Raw genomic sequence first — 14690 nt, forward strand, 5'->3', positions numbered from 1 at the left:
CATGCCTGAGCCAACGTACAGATGGATCATCAATTATTCTCAAATCATAATTTAAATTATTTAATTTCTCTATTATGATATTACCACACCAACTAACTTTTGGTTCTGCACTAAAAATAATATCCTCATAATTGTTCCTTTGGTCGCTCCTCCATTTTACGTACCAACGTGTGGCTGTGAGGCTCGCGAGACTGATCCGTTCAAATGGCCGGCTAGTTTGAGTAATATTATCACTAAATTTTTTTTATTTTTTTTTGAATATTATCACTAAATTATTTGTTTGAATCCTCACGCAACATATACACAGTTTTGGTGATCGAGATCATATGTCTAAAATTTACTCGATGGTTCGAACTAACCTTTCTTTGAATAAATTTCAGGTCACTTTTTTTAAAAAAAGAAAACAAATAAATAAGATAAATGAGTAATTCTATAATCATCATTTCAAATTTAATAAGAGTAAAAAGAAAAAAAGAAAAAAATCTCAAACCTTCCTTATAATAGCATTACTCGTGAGAAAGTTTGCCAATATATGTGAGATACTCGACGGAGAGAGCAAAAGTTTCTCTCCGGCCGGCCAAATGCCTCCTATGAATAAAATTCTACAAATTAATATATATATGCATGCGTAATGGATGTATTCAAACAAGAATATAATGGTATGGGAAAATATATATATATAATTGCCAAGAAAGATATTATACATGTTCATTTCACTTTCTTACAGATTCATTCAAATGATTTAATAAAGGGAGAAAAGGAAAAGAGAAAATAAAACAACCAAGGTGCATGCATGGTAGAGCAAGAAACGGATGAAGATGAAACCTTATGAAGAAAAGAAGAGAGAGAGAGTTCTACATGATGAGGGTTCGACTTCGAGGGCGATCTGATCGGGGAACGGAAGGATAGTTATTGAAAGAGACGCCCATGACTGGAACAGTTAGAGAGGCCTCCATGAGAACCCTTTGGTGGAAGGTCTCGAGCGTTGCGCCGGCGTCCACAAGATCTTTAACCAGATTCCGATAGTACTCCTTCAGCTTCCTCAGCGTGGACATGTAATGCAACTTAAGCCACCTCAGTTTTATCCTCCTAAAAATTCTCACTAGGGTAAGCGCCCTCCGGGGCTTCTTCCCTCCGAGGCGGACTGTCGGTAGTTTACGACGACGGAGGGGGATCCAGAGGCGTGTTTGGCCCCGGAGAGCCGGGATGAGGTGGGTTCTGGTCGGATTTGGGTGGTGGTGCTCATGATCTGAAGCCATGTGATGGCTGCGTGCGCGCGTGTGTGTATGAGGGAGAGATTGTGAAGGGAGAATATACAGAACGATATTTATTAGAGGGAGATTGTAAAGAGAGAGTTACGCTGACTAAATGGAACGAAAGCATCTTTGGGTCGGCGGGCCCATGATGTGATGGAGGAATCAAGATACGTAGTTGGTCCACGTGATGTTTCTGTAGACCCTTTAAGGGTTGTACAAAAACTCTTATTATAATATATAGGGAAATTATAGGCAGGGGACGGTTGTCCGTCCTCTGTCCTACTTTTAATAATAAAATAATATTTATATAAACAAAAAATAAAAAAATTAGAAAGAATAAATAAAAAATATATATAAATATTATTTTGTTATTAAAAATAGGACAGGGACGGACAACCGTCCCCTGCCCATCATTTCCCATATAAATATGACAAATAATACTTTATATTTTCTTCTTCATTTTCTATCCTCCCGTGCTGTGTGATTGTCAATTTACTATTACAATTTGATATTATCGTAATTATCTGATATTTTTCATGTTCAGTTAGAGCTCAATAAGGAGTTTATCTCCATAAATTTTATATCCCAATAAAAAGTTAAAATCCTTTCTTTATTGGATTTGTTATAATCTTATAAGTTAAGACCTAATTAACCTATTATATAAATCGTAATATATTGTTTCTCTATTTAAAGAGAAACTATTAATAAGAAAAGTAGTTATTATTTATTACTTTAAAAAATTAAGTTTACTATGCTTTGAAGGTCAAAGCTTCTTCGAAATAGTCATCGAAGATTACAACTCTCTCGAAGTAGCTGATTTATCTTTTCTTTTCTTTTTTTTATGTTTTGTTTATAACCAGTCCGCATCAAAAAAATTTTCTTAGTTAAAATTCATAAAAATATGGATTGTCAATTAATGACATGTAAGCATCTAATCATAAAAAAAAAGACCAAAGAATGATACATAACTGATATATATATATATATGGAAAATGGTATTTACATTTATTGTGCACAACAACTACACTCACACAAGACATATTGGAGTGGGGCTCAGTGTCTGAGCCCCACTCCAATGTGTCTTGTGTGAGTGTAGTTGTTGTGAGGATGATGTATAAGTATCATTTTTCTATATATATATATGTGTTACAGGGTGGAACTACTTCATTTTCATCAAGTCTCAAAATCAAAATGTTTCTTATGAAAATAAGTTCTAAACTCTAAAAAACATTTAGAAAGATGGTTGAGTAGATATATTCTAAAAATATCAAGAAATTTAAAAATAAGCGACACATAATTATTCACCAAATATAAGAAAAAATAAATAAATTGAGGAACACATAAAATTTGATGACAAAGTGGACATCCTTTGAAAACCTAAAAAAGGAAAACCACTCCGAAATGGCAAACCAAAAAAATCGATCAATTATCGAAAAATGAGAATTACAATAAGTTTACAATTACAAAACATTTTTAAGTTGACACTCTCTTGTCTTAAACATGGGTCACTACCACCATAGTCCTTTAGAATATTTGAACAATTCTCTTACTTGATCGCCTTTATTGAAACTCCGACAGGCTTCACTATTTTATGAAGAACAATTGCGAATTTACAATTAAAAACTCTAAGATAGCAAATACTTGCAAGCTCTAACAATTAATAATTCTTAATTCTCTCTTAACGCACCAAATTCTAGACGCAGTGGGACAGATTTTTTGTTATTAGACATTTTTCACTGCAAGAGGCCTTCTTTTTTCCTAAAAAATACTCAAGAAATTCTGTGATTCTTCCGTGACTAAAATTTTAATTTGCTTCATTTTGAAAATGGGTCAGCTAGCGACACTACAAACACATGCCATCTGCTACCTGGTTTATAGATTTGATCTCCGAGTTTCATTTCTGGTAAATTATCAAACTTGTTCCAAATAAAAAGCACCCGATCACCAAGATCGATCCAAAAACCTTACAAAACTAAACATTTAGTGTGGATACACATCATATATAGGATCGTTACAAAGGCAGTCAGATTACATTAGGGAATTACCAGTCGAAAAATGAAAAGCAAACCATTTTGTACAAACTTATAAATACGATAGAGAGAGAAATATTGTCATTCATATGGAAGCTGCGAACCCAGTGCTCCACCTAACAGCAATCGGGCTCCTCACACTGTGAATTCCGTCACTCCACTCAATCGACCCAAATGCAGCAGCAGCAGCAGAACGGCTGCCGCCAGCAAATTTAATCTCATATGTTTGGGTCTGATTTTCTGCGTTGAACACAAGCTTACTTGGCGAAACACTGATTTCCACATCCCCAGGAGCATTCACCTTCACCTCATAAACTGCATCAGCCGAACTTCCAACGTTTGTCACAACTCTCTTGTATTTAATCAGATCTTGGCCGGGTTTGAAAACCACCGAGAATGATGGGTAATTCAAATCGCCCGGAGTAGCTAATTTTCTTGCGCATATATCCAAACCAATACTCTCTCTCACGAAAACCGCAATGCGACTCGCATCGTACCCAATGCCACAAAGGAATGCAACGTAGTCGTCAACATTCATGTCATACACCAACCCCGGATTAAGAGCTCCGTTCGGATCAACATGTCCCGCCCCGTGAATGAAAGGCGTTGATTCTTTCCCAGTAGCAAGATCTCCGATGTTTTTCCCGGAATTGTCCACATTGTAAGCCGTCGTCATTATCGCCGATTTGATCGCAGCGGGTGACCAGCTAGGAAAGGCCTTACGAAGCAGGGCCGCTATGCCACTAACATGAGGGCAAGACATGGAGGTACCCGATATTATATTGAACTCCACACGCCTAGAATCAATGTCCAAGTCGGTTGGACCGGTGAAGCCAGTCCAGCCAGCCAAAATGTTGACTCCAGGAGCTATAACATCGGGCTTGAGAATCTCCGCTGTCAGATGGTTCGGACCACGGCTCGAAAAGGCTGCAACCTTCGGAGCCGACGGTGAAGTCCCAACCACCGTTCCACGGAACGCAATCGTGGCAGTTGGAAATTGGCCCAATCTGATGTAATCCTTTATCTGATCACCGGCAATCCGACCCACCATAGTCGCCGGTAGAAGATGCGAATCAGATATGAGCTCTTCGCCGCTGTCGGCGGTATTAGCGAGAATCAATCCGAGACCACCGGCGAGCTTCACCGCGCTTCCTTTCTCAACCCTCGCATTTCCTCCGCGATCGCACACGACGATTTTTCCGGTTACTTTCGAAGGTTCAAGACTCCCCATATAGCAGTACCTATTTCCACAGTCAGCGGCATAGACCAACGGAAGCTTGAGATCAACAAGAGGGTCACCTGAGTACAGAGACACGCCGCCGAAAACCCTTCCATCGCCGAGAACCACATCGGCCGGAAACTCTCGATCGATCGTAGAAGCACCGACGGTCAGAATCCAAGGAGCAATGTTTACCGCCGTATATTGGCCAGGGCCAGAGTTTCCGGCAGAGCACGAAACGAGAACCCCATGCTGAGCTGCACCAAACGCCCCGATCGCTATTGAGTCGATATCGTACGGAGGAGCCCAACCGCTTGCTCCCACGGAAAGAGAGATTATGTGAACCCCATCGGCGATAGCTTGGTCCATGGCTGCGAGTATATCGGAATCGTAACAGCCCGAATTCCAGCAGATCTTGTAGGCGGCGATTCGGGCTTTGGTGGCCATGCCTCTGGCCTCACCGTAAGCGTATATTTCATAGAAGCTAGCATTGGAAGCCGCAGATCCCGCGGCCGTCGACGCCGTGTGAGTGCCATGGCCTTCGGTGTCTCTCGGAGATTTCGATTCCACCGACTCATCCATGGGTCTCGCCAAGAAAGATTCGTATCCTTTGTGGAAAGCTCTCGCACCGATGATCTTTCGGTTACAGGCCGAGGCTGGGAAATCGTTCCCTGTCTCGCACACGCCTTTCCAGCCGTCCGGCACAGGGGACAGGCCCGTGTCCGAGAAACTCGGGCGTTCCGGCCATATTCCGGTGTCGAGAACTCCGATTATGACGTCCTCTGCATACTCCGAGTTAGGCCAGATACCGGAGTTGTCGGCCAGGCCTAGGAAATGAGGGGTGCGAGTCGTGTGGAGCTGACGCGCTTGATCAGGTATGACGGAGAGAACGCCAGGCACGCGGGCGAGCTGGACCGCTTGATTCGCCGTGAGACGGGCCGAGAAGCCAGTGGCGGCGCGGTTGTAGGAGTAGAGGATGTTCTTGGTGGCGGTGCAGTGAGGGGAGGGAGGGAGGGATTGGAGGATGGAGGTGTACCAGTGGTGGTGGGAGGTGAAGAGCGAGGGCTTTTGCGATTTCGACACGTGGATGATGAAGGTCTGGGGACGGTCCGATGAGAGCGTAAGGGGTAGTATGAAGATGGCGATGAGACAGAGGTAGAGGAAGATTGAGGACGAAACGGCCATCTGTGTTTTCTCTCTTCTTTCCAGAGAAATTGGAGTCGCGAAAGGGGTCTGAAATCTGAATCTTTGATTCCTGGGGGGTTCTCAGTATTAAACCAGAGAGGATGAAGGGAAGATGATTGATTTATCCAATGGGCGAGACTAACGGACCTTGTGGGTCCACGTCAACAATTTTCATTTGCTAATGGCTATAGTGGGAAATGGGACCCTACATCACTCAGAAACCAATGACCCGGAGACACGTATAGCATTTCTTGACTAAACGACAAGATCTTTCCCAATTAAAAATAGCATTTCTTTTTGCATGAGGACGTTCTTCTGGAAAAGTTCATTCCAACAACGTTAGCAAGTTGCTTAATTTGCAAAACAAATCAGCCCAATTACATTATTTTCTTAAGTTTCAAGATTTCATTTTTTTCCATCATCTAGGAAATTTTTGTCACTCTATTAAATAAAAGAGAAGTTGAGAGCCCTTTTTATCTGGACGTACTTTAAAACAAGTTTATTGTCTCAAACGAACAACGCTACGTCAATTACGTACTCACACACTAACAAAAATGCTCGTTAATACAGAATCAAAGCAGTCCCATTAAACTATTTCTCTCCTCTTTTCTCTTTCGACTATACCGGAATCCTCTTCTTAGAGCCACAACGACCACCCTCAACCACCACGTCCGACCGCCAATTTCAACCACTGCAGGAGGGAAAAGATCATTGCCTCCCTTTCTCCTCCCAATGCATGCAACCAAAATCTTTTACGAACTCAAAATCTCTTTTTATATGGGTTTTTTTAATTTTATTTCCTTTTCTATTTGCATTGCATGGTATTCTGTATTGGGTAGTCGCACAAGTCGGTTTGAGGAAAATTGATGGGCATAGGTGTCCAAAGGTTGAAGATTGATGTCTAAGGCAAAATGGCGTGACTTTTATATATATATATATATATATATATTTTCAGAGCAAAATGGCGTGAATTTGGGAGATTGGGGCTACTAGCTAGGTCACGTGTCAAGGCCATTCCACCCATCTACTACCTTGACGGCCTTATCTAGGAAGAATGATTCATTTTATCAAGTTAGTGTAGTTTTGGGCTCCAAGAATCCGTTCAGGGCAACCACTGTCGAGTTGGGCGTACGTTGATAAAATGAAGGATTAATTACTCTAAAATGTTCAAATTAACCCTCCACAAACAAGTTGTCTACCCGAAAAGAAAAATCATGCTGAAATTGAATCACACAGCTAGCTAGCTAGCGTGCACCTTATGTTTAACCCTGGCGTCCACAATTTGTCCACATGAGCCTTAATTATCCCCAAAACAAAACAAAAAAAATCATGTTGAAATTGAATCACGTAGCGTGCACCTTTTGTATAATGCCCCCATCAATGCCAATCAACCTAGGCTATAGTACAGTACTGAGGAAGGAGCTCTGCCATAATTACATTTTATTTGATTGTATTCATATTTCTAAAAACTCATACATTTGTGTGGTCATACAAGAAAGCCAAGTTAAAGAAAAAAAGGGCCCACAATAAAAGACTTATGAAATACAAGTCACATGCATTACACTCATATCATCTTTACCTATCCTAATTCTCTTATAAATAAGAGTCATTTGTAACGTAAGTAAATTAATCAAGCAATAAGAGCAAAAATGCATGTAAAACTATTGAGCTCTTACTTAATGGTGGACATAGATGTCTAACAGTTAAGGTGTTCGATAAAAGGTCACAGTGGAGCAGCAGGTGGAAGAAAAATAACAATATTAGTCGTTTTAGGGCTCGATGTGATATCATATAGAATTTCATAATAAAGAATTATGTCTATTTCACTACTAGTTGAATCCCTGATATTGTAGTAGAATAATTTCTTATTGATCAATAAAGTCTTTTTCCTGTAGATGCAATTATGACCTTATAAACTAATTCCAGGAAGATTGATCAGAGATTTCATGAAGTAGAATGAAGAAAAGACCATGGACATGTTGTTATAAAAGGATCTGGTTTGGCCCTTACGAGGGTCTAAATCTTCAGCTAGTACTGTGTTTGGTAGGGGTGTAAATCCGGGAACCAGAACCGGCTTTCCGGTTACCCGGGGTACACTGAGTACCCGGTCCGGGTTTTAAAAAAAAAAAAAAAAAAAAAATTATGTTTTTTGGTAGAGCAAAAAATCAAGATAAAACATTATATGCATTGCAAGGTAGCGCAAAAAATCCAGAAACATAACAAGAAAGCATGGGAGGGAAACTTTTTCAATCTGAAAAAATTGAACACTGAATGGAGACTGTGACATAGCTAATGTTAATGCACTGACCAGAGACTAAAACCCGGTACAAAAAAAAAAAAAAAAATGAAGGCAGCGTGAAAACTGAAAAAAAATAAAAATAAATAAATAACAAAATAAAAAAGAAAATAAAAACCCACCTTGAAGAAGAAATGAAGACAAGAAGAGTGACACCGGCAAACTGGCAGAGGCGGAAATTGGACAACAGAGAAGAAGAGACGAAGAGTGACACTGTAAGGCAGGCGTATGGCGTGTGGCGTGAAGCGTGAGGGTATGATTTACTGATTTAGGGTTAAAACTTAAAAGTTAAAACTTAAAATGTAAAAGCCTAAAAGTAAAAGACTAAAAGGGCAGGGCGCGGGGCGCACGTGCCAGGGGGTAATTTTTTATTTTTTTAATAATTAACAACCAGGTCCCGGGTTCCCGATTTAATCGGGTATTTTGAAAACATGTACCCGAGATTGGGTCCAGGTACCCCGGGTTCCTGGTTTTAAATAACTAAGTACCTACCCGGATCCCGATTTTCCGGGCCCGGTTAGTGCCAAGATCCGGTTCCGGGCCGGTTATAACCGGTCCGGATTTACACCTCTAGTGTTTGGAGATGGTTCAGATTGTTTGATCGATGAAGGATGTGTTTTGGCTGTTGGTTAGGCTGATGCATTGTCTTCTTTTTCTGTATTGATTGGTTAGTGAAGATGCCTTCTTTCTTGAATGTCTTGTATAGGCTCTTCTAAGAGTTTATAAGAAGATGTACAGATTGAATACTATGACGTATTAGTTTAGTGTTCAGAAAAATAGCTGTTTTCGTGGAGTTTTGGCTCAATAAGGATCATTAAATGCATGGATAATAAGCATAATATGTTTTCTATTTGAAAAGGTACCACTCAACTTGGTTGGTTATGTAAATGCAGATTTTGCAGGTGATCATGATTTCAACTTGGCTAATGATATAGATTAGGGGTGGGCAAATTATCCGCCTACCGCCTACCGACCGCTTACCGAACCGAACCGAACCGCCATCGACCGCCTACCGACTTTAACCGACTAATTTCGGTTCGGTAGTCGGTATAAAATTTTATTCCGAAAGTCGGATCGGCAGCCGAACCGAATCGAACCGCCTTTTAAGCGGCAGCCGAACCGAACTGAACCGCCTTTTAAGCGGTAACCGAACCGAATGCTATTCCGATCGATTAACCGAACCGATATAAAACGAAACGACGTCGTTTCATTACCCATTTTAACCGAATGTTAACCGATTTAACCGACTTAACCGACCGCCTATTAACCGCTTAACCGATTTAACCGAAATAAATTCACCGACTACATTCCGACAAAAGTCGGTTAACCGACCGAATTAACCAAATTAACCGACTTAATCGCCTACCGAACCGACGCTTATAGATAGTTGGATGTCAAAATTGTAGTATGTAGTGGCTTTATCAATTACTGAGGCTGAGTACATATCACCTACATATGCATGTAAAAAAACTCTTCGATTGAAAAGATTGCTTGGTGAATTGGGCACCAAGCAAGATAACATGATCATTTAATTATAACAGTCAAAATGCATGTGTTGCATTAGGTGAAAAATGTTATGTTTCACGTACGGACTAAACACATTATTGTTCAATATCACTTCATTTGTGAGACAGTAGAGAATAGGCTAACTACATGGCAGAAGATCACACTTATGAAAATATTGCTGATATATTGGTGTTGATGTTGGATTTTCCGCAGCAACGTGTCAATCGAAGATTGAGTTGCAACAAAAGGATTAATACGCTAAATGGAATCTCCAAGCTCCGTTCCTCACCTAGAATTTGCAAAACAAAGGTGTGTTAGGATTGTCCCGGTGACGCCTCCTCCAATGGTCAAGTTAGAAAGGGAATTAACAAAAGTGTTCCAAGAGAGAGAGAGAGAGTTACCTTAATAAATGATTTTCTTATATATTATATGTACTTCCGTACCCTCATTTATGGCCTGCAGATGTTTTGGACCCTTTCCTTTCTTTCCTTTCCATAAAAGTTACTTACGGGGTGAGGATTCGACGTCACCTTCATGTCTTGTCCTATATTTAGGAGCAAGCCGAAGCTGGGGATCAAATCATCCGCTCCTTATTGTACTTGTTTGCCAATTCTGACGGCGGTAGGCAATTAATTACCAAGATCTTAATAAATGAAGTAATCTTCGGCTATTAATGCCTTTTGTCTTTTTCCTTGACAGCTGTTGCCTCGGTCTATGACTGGTCAATCTATTCTGGGATCTTATTTCATTAAATTCTATCTTTTCCATTTTAAACTGTAGTTGAGGGAATTTCCTCAACAATTACCCCACAATTCTCTTACCTTCTATTAAAGGTGAAGAGAATTCTATAAGGAGACCCCTTACTAATTTTCCACACATCTAATAGGAAGAATTCTCCTTGGCCATTTTTCCTGGGTCCTTACATGTATTGATGACCTTTAACTTATTTGGTTACACTTTCCCTTGTTACCATTTCATCACTATCTCGATATTCTTCAACTCGTTATTCCGACCTTAAGTCGTTCTTATTTATGAATCTCCATTTGGAGCTCCCTTCTAAGACCACGTATCTTTTATGGTGTGTAAGAGTTCGAAAAAATCCGATGATTTCGAGTTCTGATGCCCCTAGCCTACAAAGTGACTTTACATGGACGTGCAACCTTCGGCTTTACGCGCTCTAGTGCGCGGTATCTTCATCTCCTCTTCCTCTGACGCCTCTTGGGTATCTGCACTGAGGGTTGGCAGTGGGGCTACAGTCCGTGAAGGCCCAGACTTTCCTGGGAGATCATTTTTCCTTCTTGTGCCTTCCCCGCCATGGGCGTGGCGATGAATTTCGTCAAGCTCACAAAGCAAGCTACTTGGGCTCCCGGAGGTCTCCTAGCAGGAATTCTAGAATCTATCAGAATTCTTCCCAAATTGCCTTCCCTTTCTTTTTGTAGCTAGCTTCATGTAGTTCTTTAAGCTTATTTTGTAAGACACTTGTAATGTACATACCCGAGGGACCAATTGTAGTGCATTTTTATTTTTTGTCGAACGCAAATGTTGTCTCAATTTATTTTTTGCATTTCTGTAATCCAAAGACAACACCCTTTGAACTTCACTTATGTCGGCTGTAAATGCCTTGCTTCATCTTCTAACGGAAAAAATTTCATAAATAATTAATATCGGACTTAGTGCGCCCCCTAATTAACATACCGGCGACGATTGGATTGTTGTCTATCAATTGTCAAGTTGTACGTTTTCTCAACCTTCAAAACTCATCCTTTCGGCTATAAATATCTTTTATCGATCTTGTCCCCATATCACTTCCAAAAACCCCCATCCTTCAATTTCACCGACTTATCTTTTTTTTCCTGAATCATCACATGGCTGTCACTCGAGGAAGCGAGTTATCCACTAGCAATCGTCCCGATGTCGCCGACGAGCCTACCCCTCCGACCACCACCTCCCCATCAGATCCAGGAGTCGAGGCTACTCACTTAGTGCCTTCGGAAGATAAGGAAGAGTCGACTTGGCTCTCTTATCATGAGGCGTTCCTCAGAAAAGACTACAATATATGTCCTTCCGTCAACCTCTTCTTTCAAGAGCCCGGCTCTTTGGGGATTACCGGAGGCGAAGTGACCTTAACTGAAAGGATGTTCATGGCAGGGGTCAGGCTCCCGTTTCCAAAAATCGTCCGGGAAATCTGCACCTTTTTGGGGGTCGCTCCCAGCCAAATTGTGCCCAACGGCTGGAGATATGTCGTCGCCTCATCCATTTTGTGGCACCAAGTGCTTGGGACAGAAATGGATGCGGCCCAATTCTTTAGCGTTTATCGCCCTTCGATCAAAGATGGAGTTGTGGAACTCTGGGTTCGTCAAGATCTGATTTTTATTTACCATGATCAACGTAAATACGGGAACAACAAGGGTTGGAGACAACAGATATTCCGAGTGTCCGAGGAGTGGGAATGCCCCGCCGGTAGCACTCTCCCTGACGAGCAGAAAGTTCCTAGGGATTGGAGACCCTTAATGGATGATTTAAGAATCCTTCCTAGGTTAAGCGTTTCCAAAATTAAGGAGGTCAATGAAATGCTCTCCTTCTCCGTATGGTCAGTCTGGGCGCCTGTTGATTTCGAGAATCTTGTCTCGGTGCAAAGCCTGAATGATTGTTTTGGTTATCAACTTTCGGAGAACAAAATGGCTTTAGATAAGAGGGGAGTTCCTATTCCAGGATGGACTTTGACGACCGGCCGACCCATCCCAGGCAATGCCCCCAAAAAGTCCGCACGAAGGGGGACTCTCCAAGGCAGTGTTTCCAAAGGGCTCTCCGAACTTTCATCTAGGAAAACAAGGGCTTCCAGACTTCTTAGGCGATCGACTACAACCCTTCCATCTTCCAAAACTGCTCAAGACGCACAAGATGAAGAGTCGTCGGATGATTCCGACGATACCATCATGAGAGAGATTGACGAGACTGCGCTAGCCTTGTCTAAGGAGGGGAATGAAGAGTCTTCCTCCGCTGTGATAATCCTTCCCCCGGGTCCCGATAGGGGGACCTTTCTCCACGCTCGGAACCCTCAATCTCCCCCTCTTTCTTTTGAAGATTTTGTCGAAGAAGAGGTTATTGCCACCCTCGCCGAAGGGGTCAAAGACCCTCCTACCTCTCGACTTCCTCTGGAATCGCTCCCTGCGTCCGAGAAGTCTAAGTCCTCGATCCGAAATGGTACCCCTTAAGTGCAAAGGAAAAGAGGTCGCTCTTGGCGAGGGTGAAGTTCCCATACATAAAAAACTACGGGCAGACCGTGACAGCAATTCCATGTCAACCGTATTTTAGCAATGGCGAAAACCTTCCCTCCGTCAGTACATCAAATCCCTTCCCTAGTCATCTCTCCTCCAATCCTCGATTCCTCACCTCATCCACAAGACCCATCTATCGCTGTTGTCGAGCCCGAATTAGTCCATATCACCAACAGTGCAGGAGAAGAAAAGTTGTCTCCCAAGAAACCCCCATCTCCTTCTCCTCACGATCCAGTTCACGATGACTTCTCAATCGAATTCGCCCAACTCCAAGCGAAGGTGGCTTCTGACAGGGAGGCTCTCGAGAGGGTTCCCTCATTTTCTCCCTTACCCACTGATCCGGCGTTTGAAATTAGAGACAATGCACGCGCTGACCCCAAGGTTTCTCTCCCACCCCCTCTCCAGCTCCGCTCCTCATATCAGATCTCGGACAAATTTCAAGATGAAGAAGATGTTGGGCTACCCATTGGAGGCCCTTAATTCTATCATGACCGGAAAGATTCTTCAGGTAGGAAATTTAGTTTCCCAAGTAATAAGACCCTCGGTTATCTTTATATCTCTATTCCGCCTTGTTTCAGTCCGATTCATCTCTACATTCATTTATTGATATATGTATATTTTATTGTCTAGTTCGTCGTCAATGTAGCTGCGTCATGGAGGAGTTTCGAAGACTTCGAGCAAAGTCAGACTGACCCCACTAAGGCGCTACGAGCCCGGATCACCGAGCTCGAGAATGCACTAAAGGAACATGGTCGGACTCTCGCTGAGTCCGGAAAACAATGCACTAGGCTGCATAAGCTATCCAAACTCAAACAAAGTACATTGCAGAGTGTCCTGGACAGTGGCAAGAGAATGGTCAAGGACATGGAGCTCCTGGAAGAAAAATTATCTGCAGCCCAAACTCGGTACAAGATTTCATTATAGAAACCAAATTGGAAGTAAAGCTCCAATCCGCGTGCTCCATGAGAGCAACCATCCAGTCTTTACAATCCGAGAACTCAGCGTTGAAATCTGACCTCCTGTCTACCCAAGCAGAGAGGAATAAGGCCATTTTTGACAGAGAGAAGTTCTCGGAAGAAAGAGACCAAGCACTGTCCGAGAAAGGCGTGGCGCTCACAGCCAGGGGTCAGACTATATCCAAACTCGAGCAGGCTATAGAGGAGAAGAAGTGGGCCATCGGTCTTTAAGACAGTGCGATTGAGGAGAGAAAGGAGGCCGTAGAAAGGATCAAAGAACTTCACCTTCAAGTCGTCGAACTCAAAAAAGAGCTCTCCCAAGTACCTGAGCTCCGAGATTCATCATGGGCTATAGGTTTCAACTGGGGCTTTGAGCACTATCGGGGCATGGCTAAGAACGCTCCGCCCAACAATGATTCCTTCAAAAATCTTGACGTCAGCTCCATCCAAATCCCAGACGTGGCATTAGAAGCCTTGGCTCGACTAAGAGTTGAGCAATTTTCTCATGTGACTGACTGGAGTCAAAAGGCCTGATAAGCGTTGAATGTTGCACATTCAAGCCCCATAACTTATATATGTTAATTCCTTACCATTGTTATTTGTTTGATTTTTGTGTTGTTTTATTGTTTTCAAGTTGTAAATAAAGATGCAATCAATTCTATTGATTTTGGGCTTAAAGCACACTTTGAGAAGACCTAGAAGATATTGGTAAGCTTAATCAATCATAATAGAAGACCTATATGATGTGGTTAAATTTAATCAAATCAAGTGAAGGATTAAATTGGAATTTTTCTACTAAGAGTCAAAATCGGATTGGATTCAAATTTGGATTATGCACATGTTACAGTGTTTTGATCATAACTTTTGGCTCAAATATCAGATTTCAATAAAATTAGTGGCGTTGGAAAGCTAATAAAAAATGAAACAAATATGTCAGAAATATATTTTCCCTAATTAGGATTTA

At 41.8% G+C, this 14690-nt stretch overlaps 2 protein-coding genes across 2 annotated transcripts; both read right to left on the reverse strand.

Moving 5' to 3' along the window:
• Nucleotides 1-662: 662 nt before the first annotated feature.
• Nucleotides 663-1321, reverse strand: LOC133864832 (uncharacterized). Its single transcript, XM_062301260.1, has one exon. The coding sequence runs from the start codon at nt 1257-1259 to the stop codon at nt 855-857; it is 405 nt and encodes a 134-aa protein (XP_062157244.1). The 5' UTR covers nt 1260-1321; the 3' UTR covers nt 663-854.
• A 1887-nt stretch (nt 1322-3208) lies between these two features.
• LOC133862615 (subtilisin-like protease SBT1.4) lies at nt 3209-5789 on the reverse strand. Its single transcript, XM_062298456.1, has one exon. The coding sequence runs from the start codon at nt 5688-5690 to the stop codon at nt 3372-3374; it is 2319 nt and encodes a 772-aa protein (XP_062154440.1). The 5' UTR covers nt 5691-5789; the 3' UTR covers nt 3209-3371.
• Nucleotides 5790-14690: the final 8901 nt, after the last annotated feature.

Source organism: Alnus glutinosa, chromosome 3 (assembly GCF_958979055.1).
Source record: "Alnus glutinosa chromosome 3, dhAlnGlut1.1, whole genome shotgun sequence".
In the NCBI taxonomy this organism is placed as follows: Eukaryota; Viridiplantae; Streptophyta; class Magnoliopsida; order Fagales; family Betulaceae; genus Alnus; species Alnus glutinosa.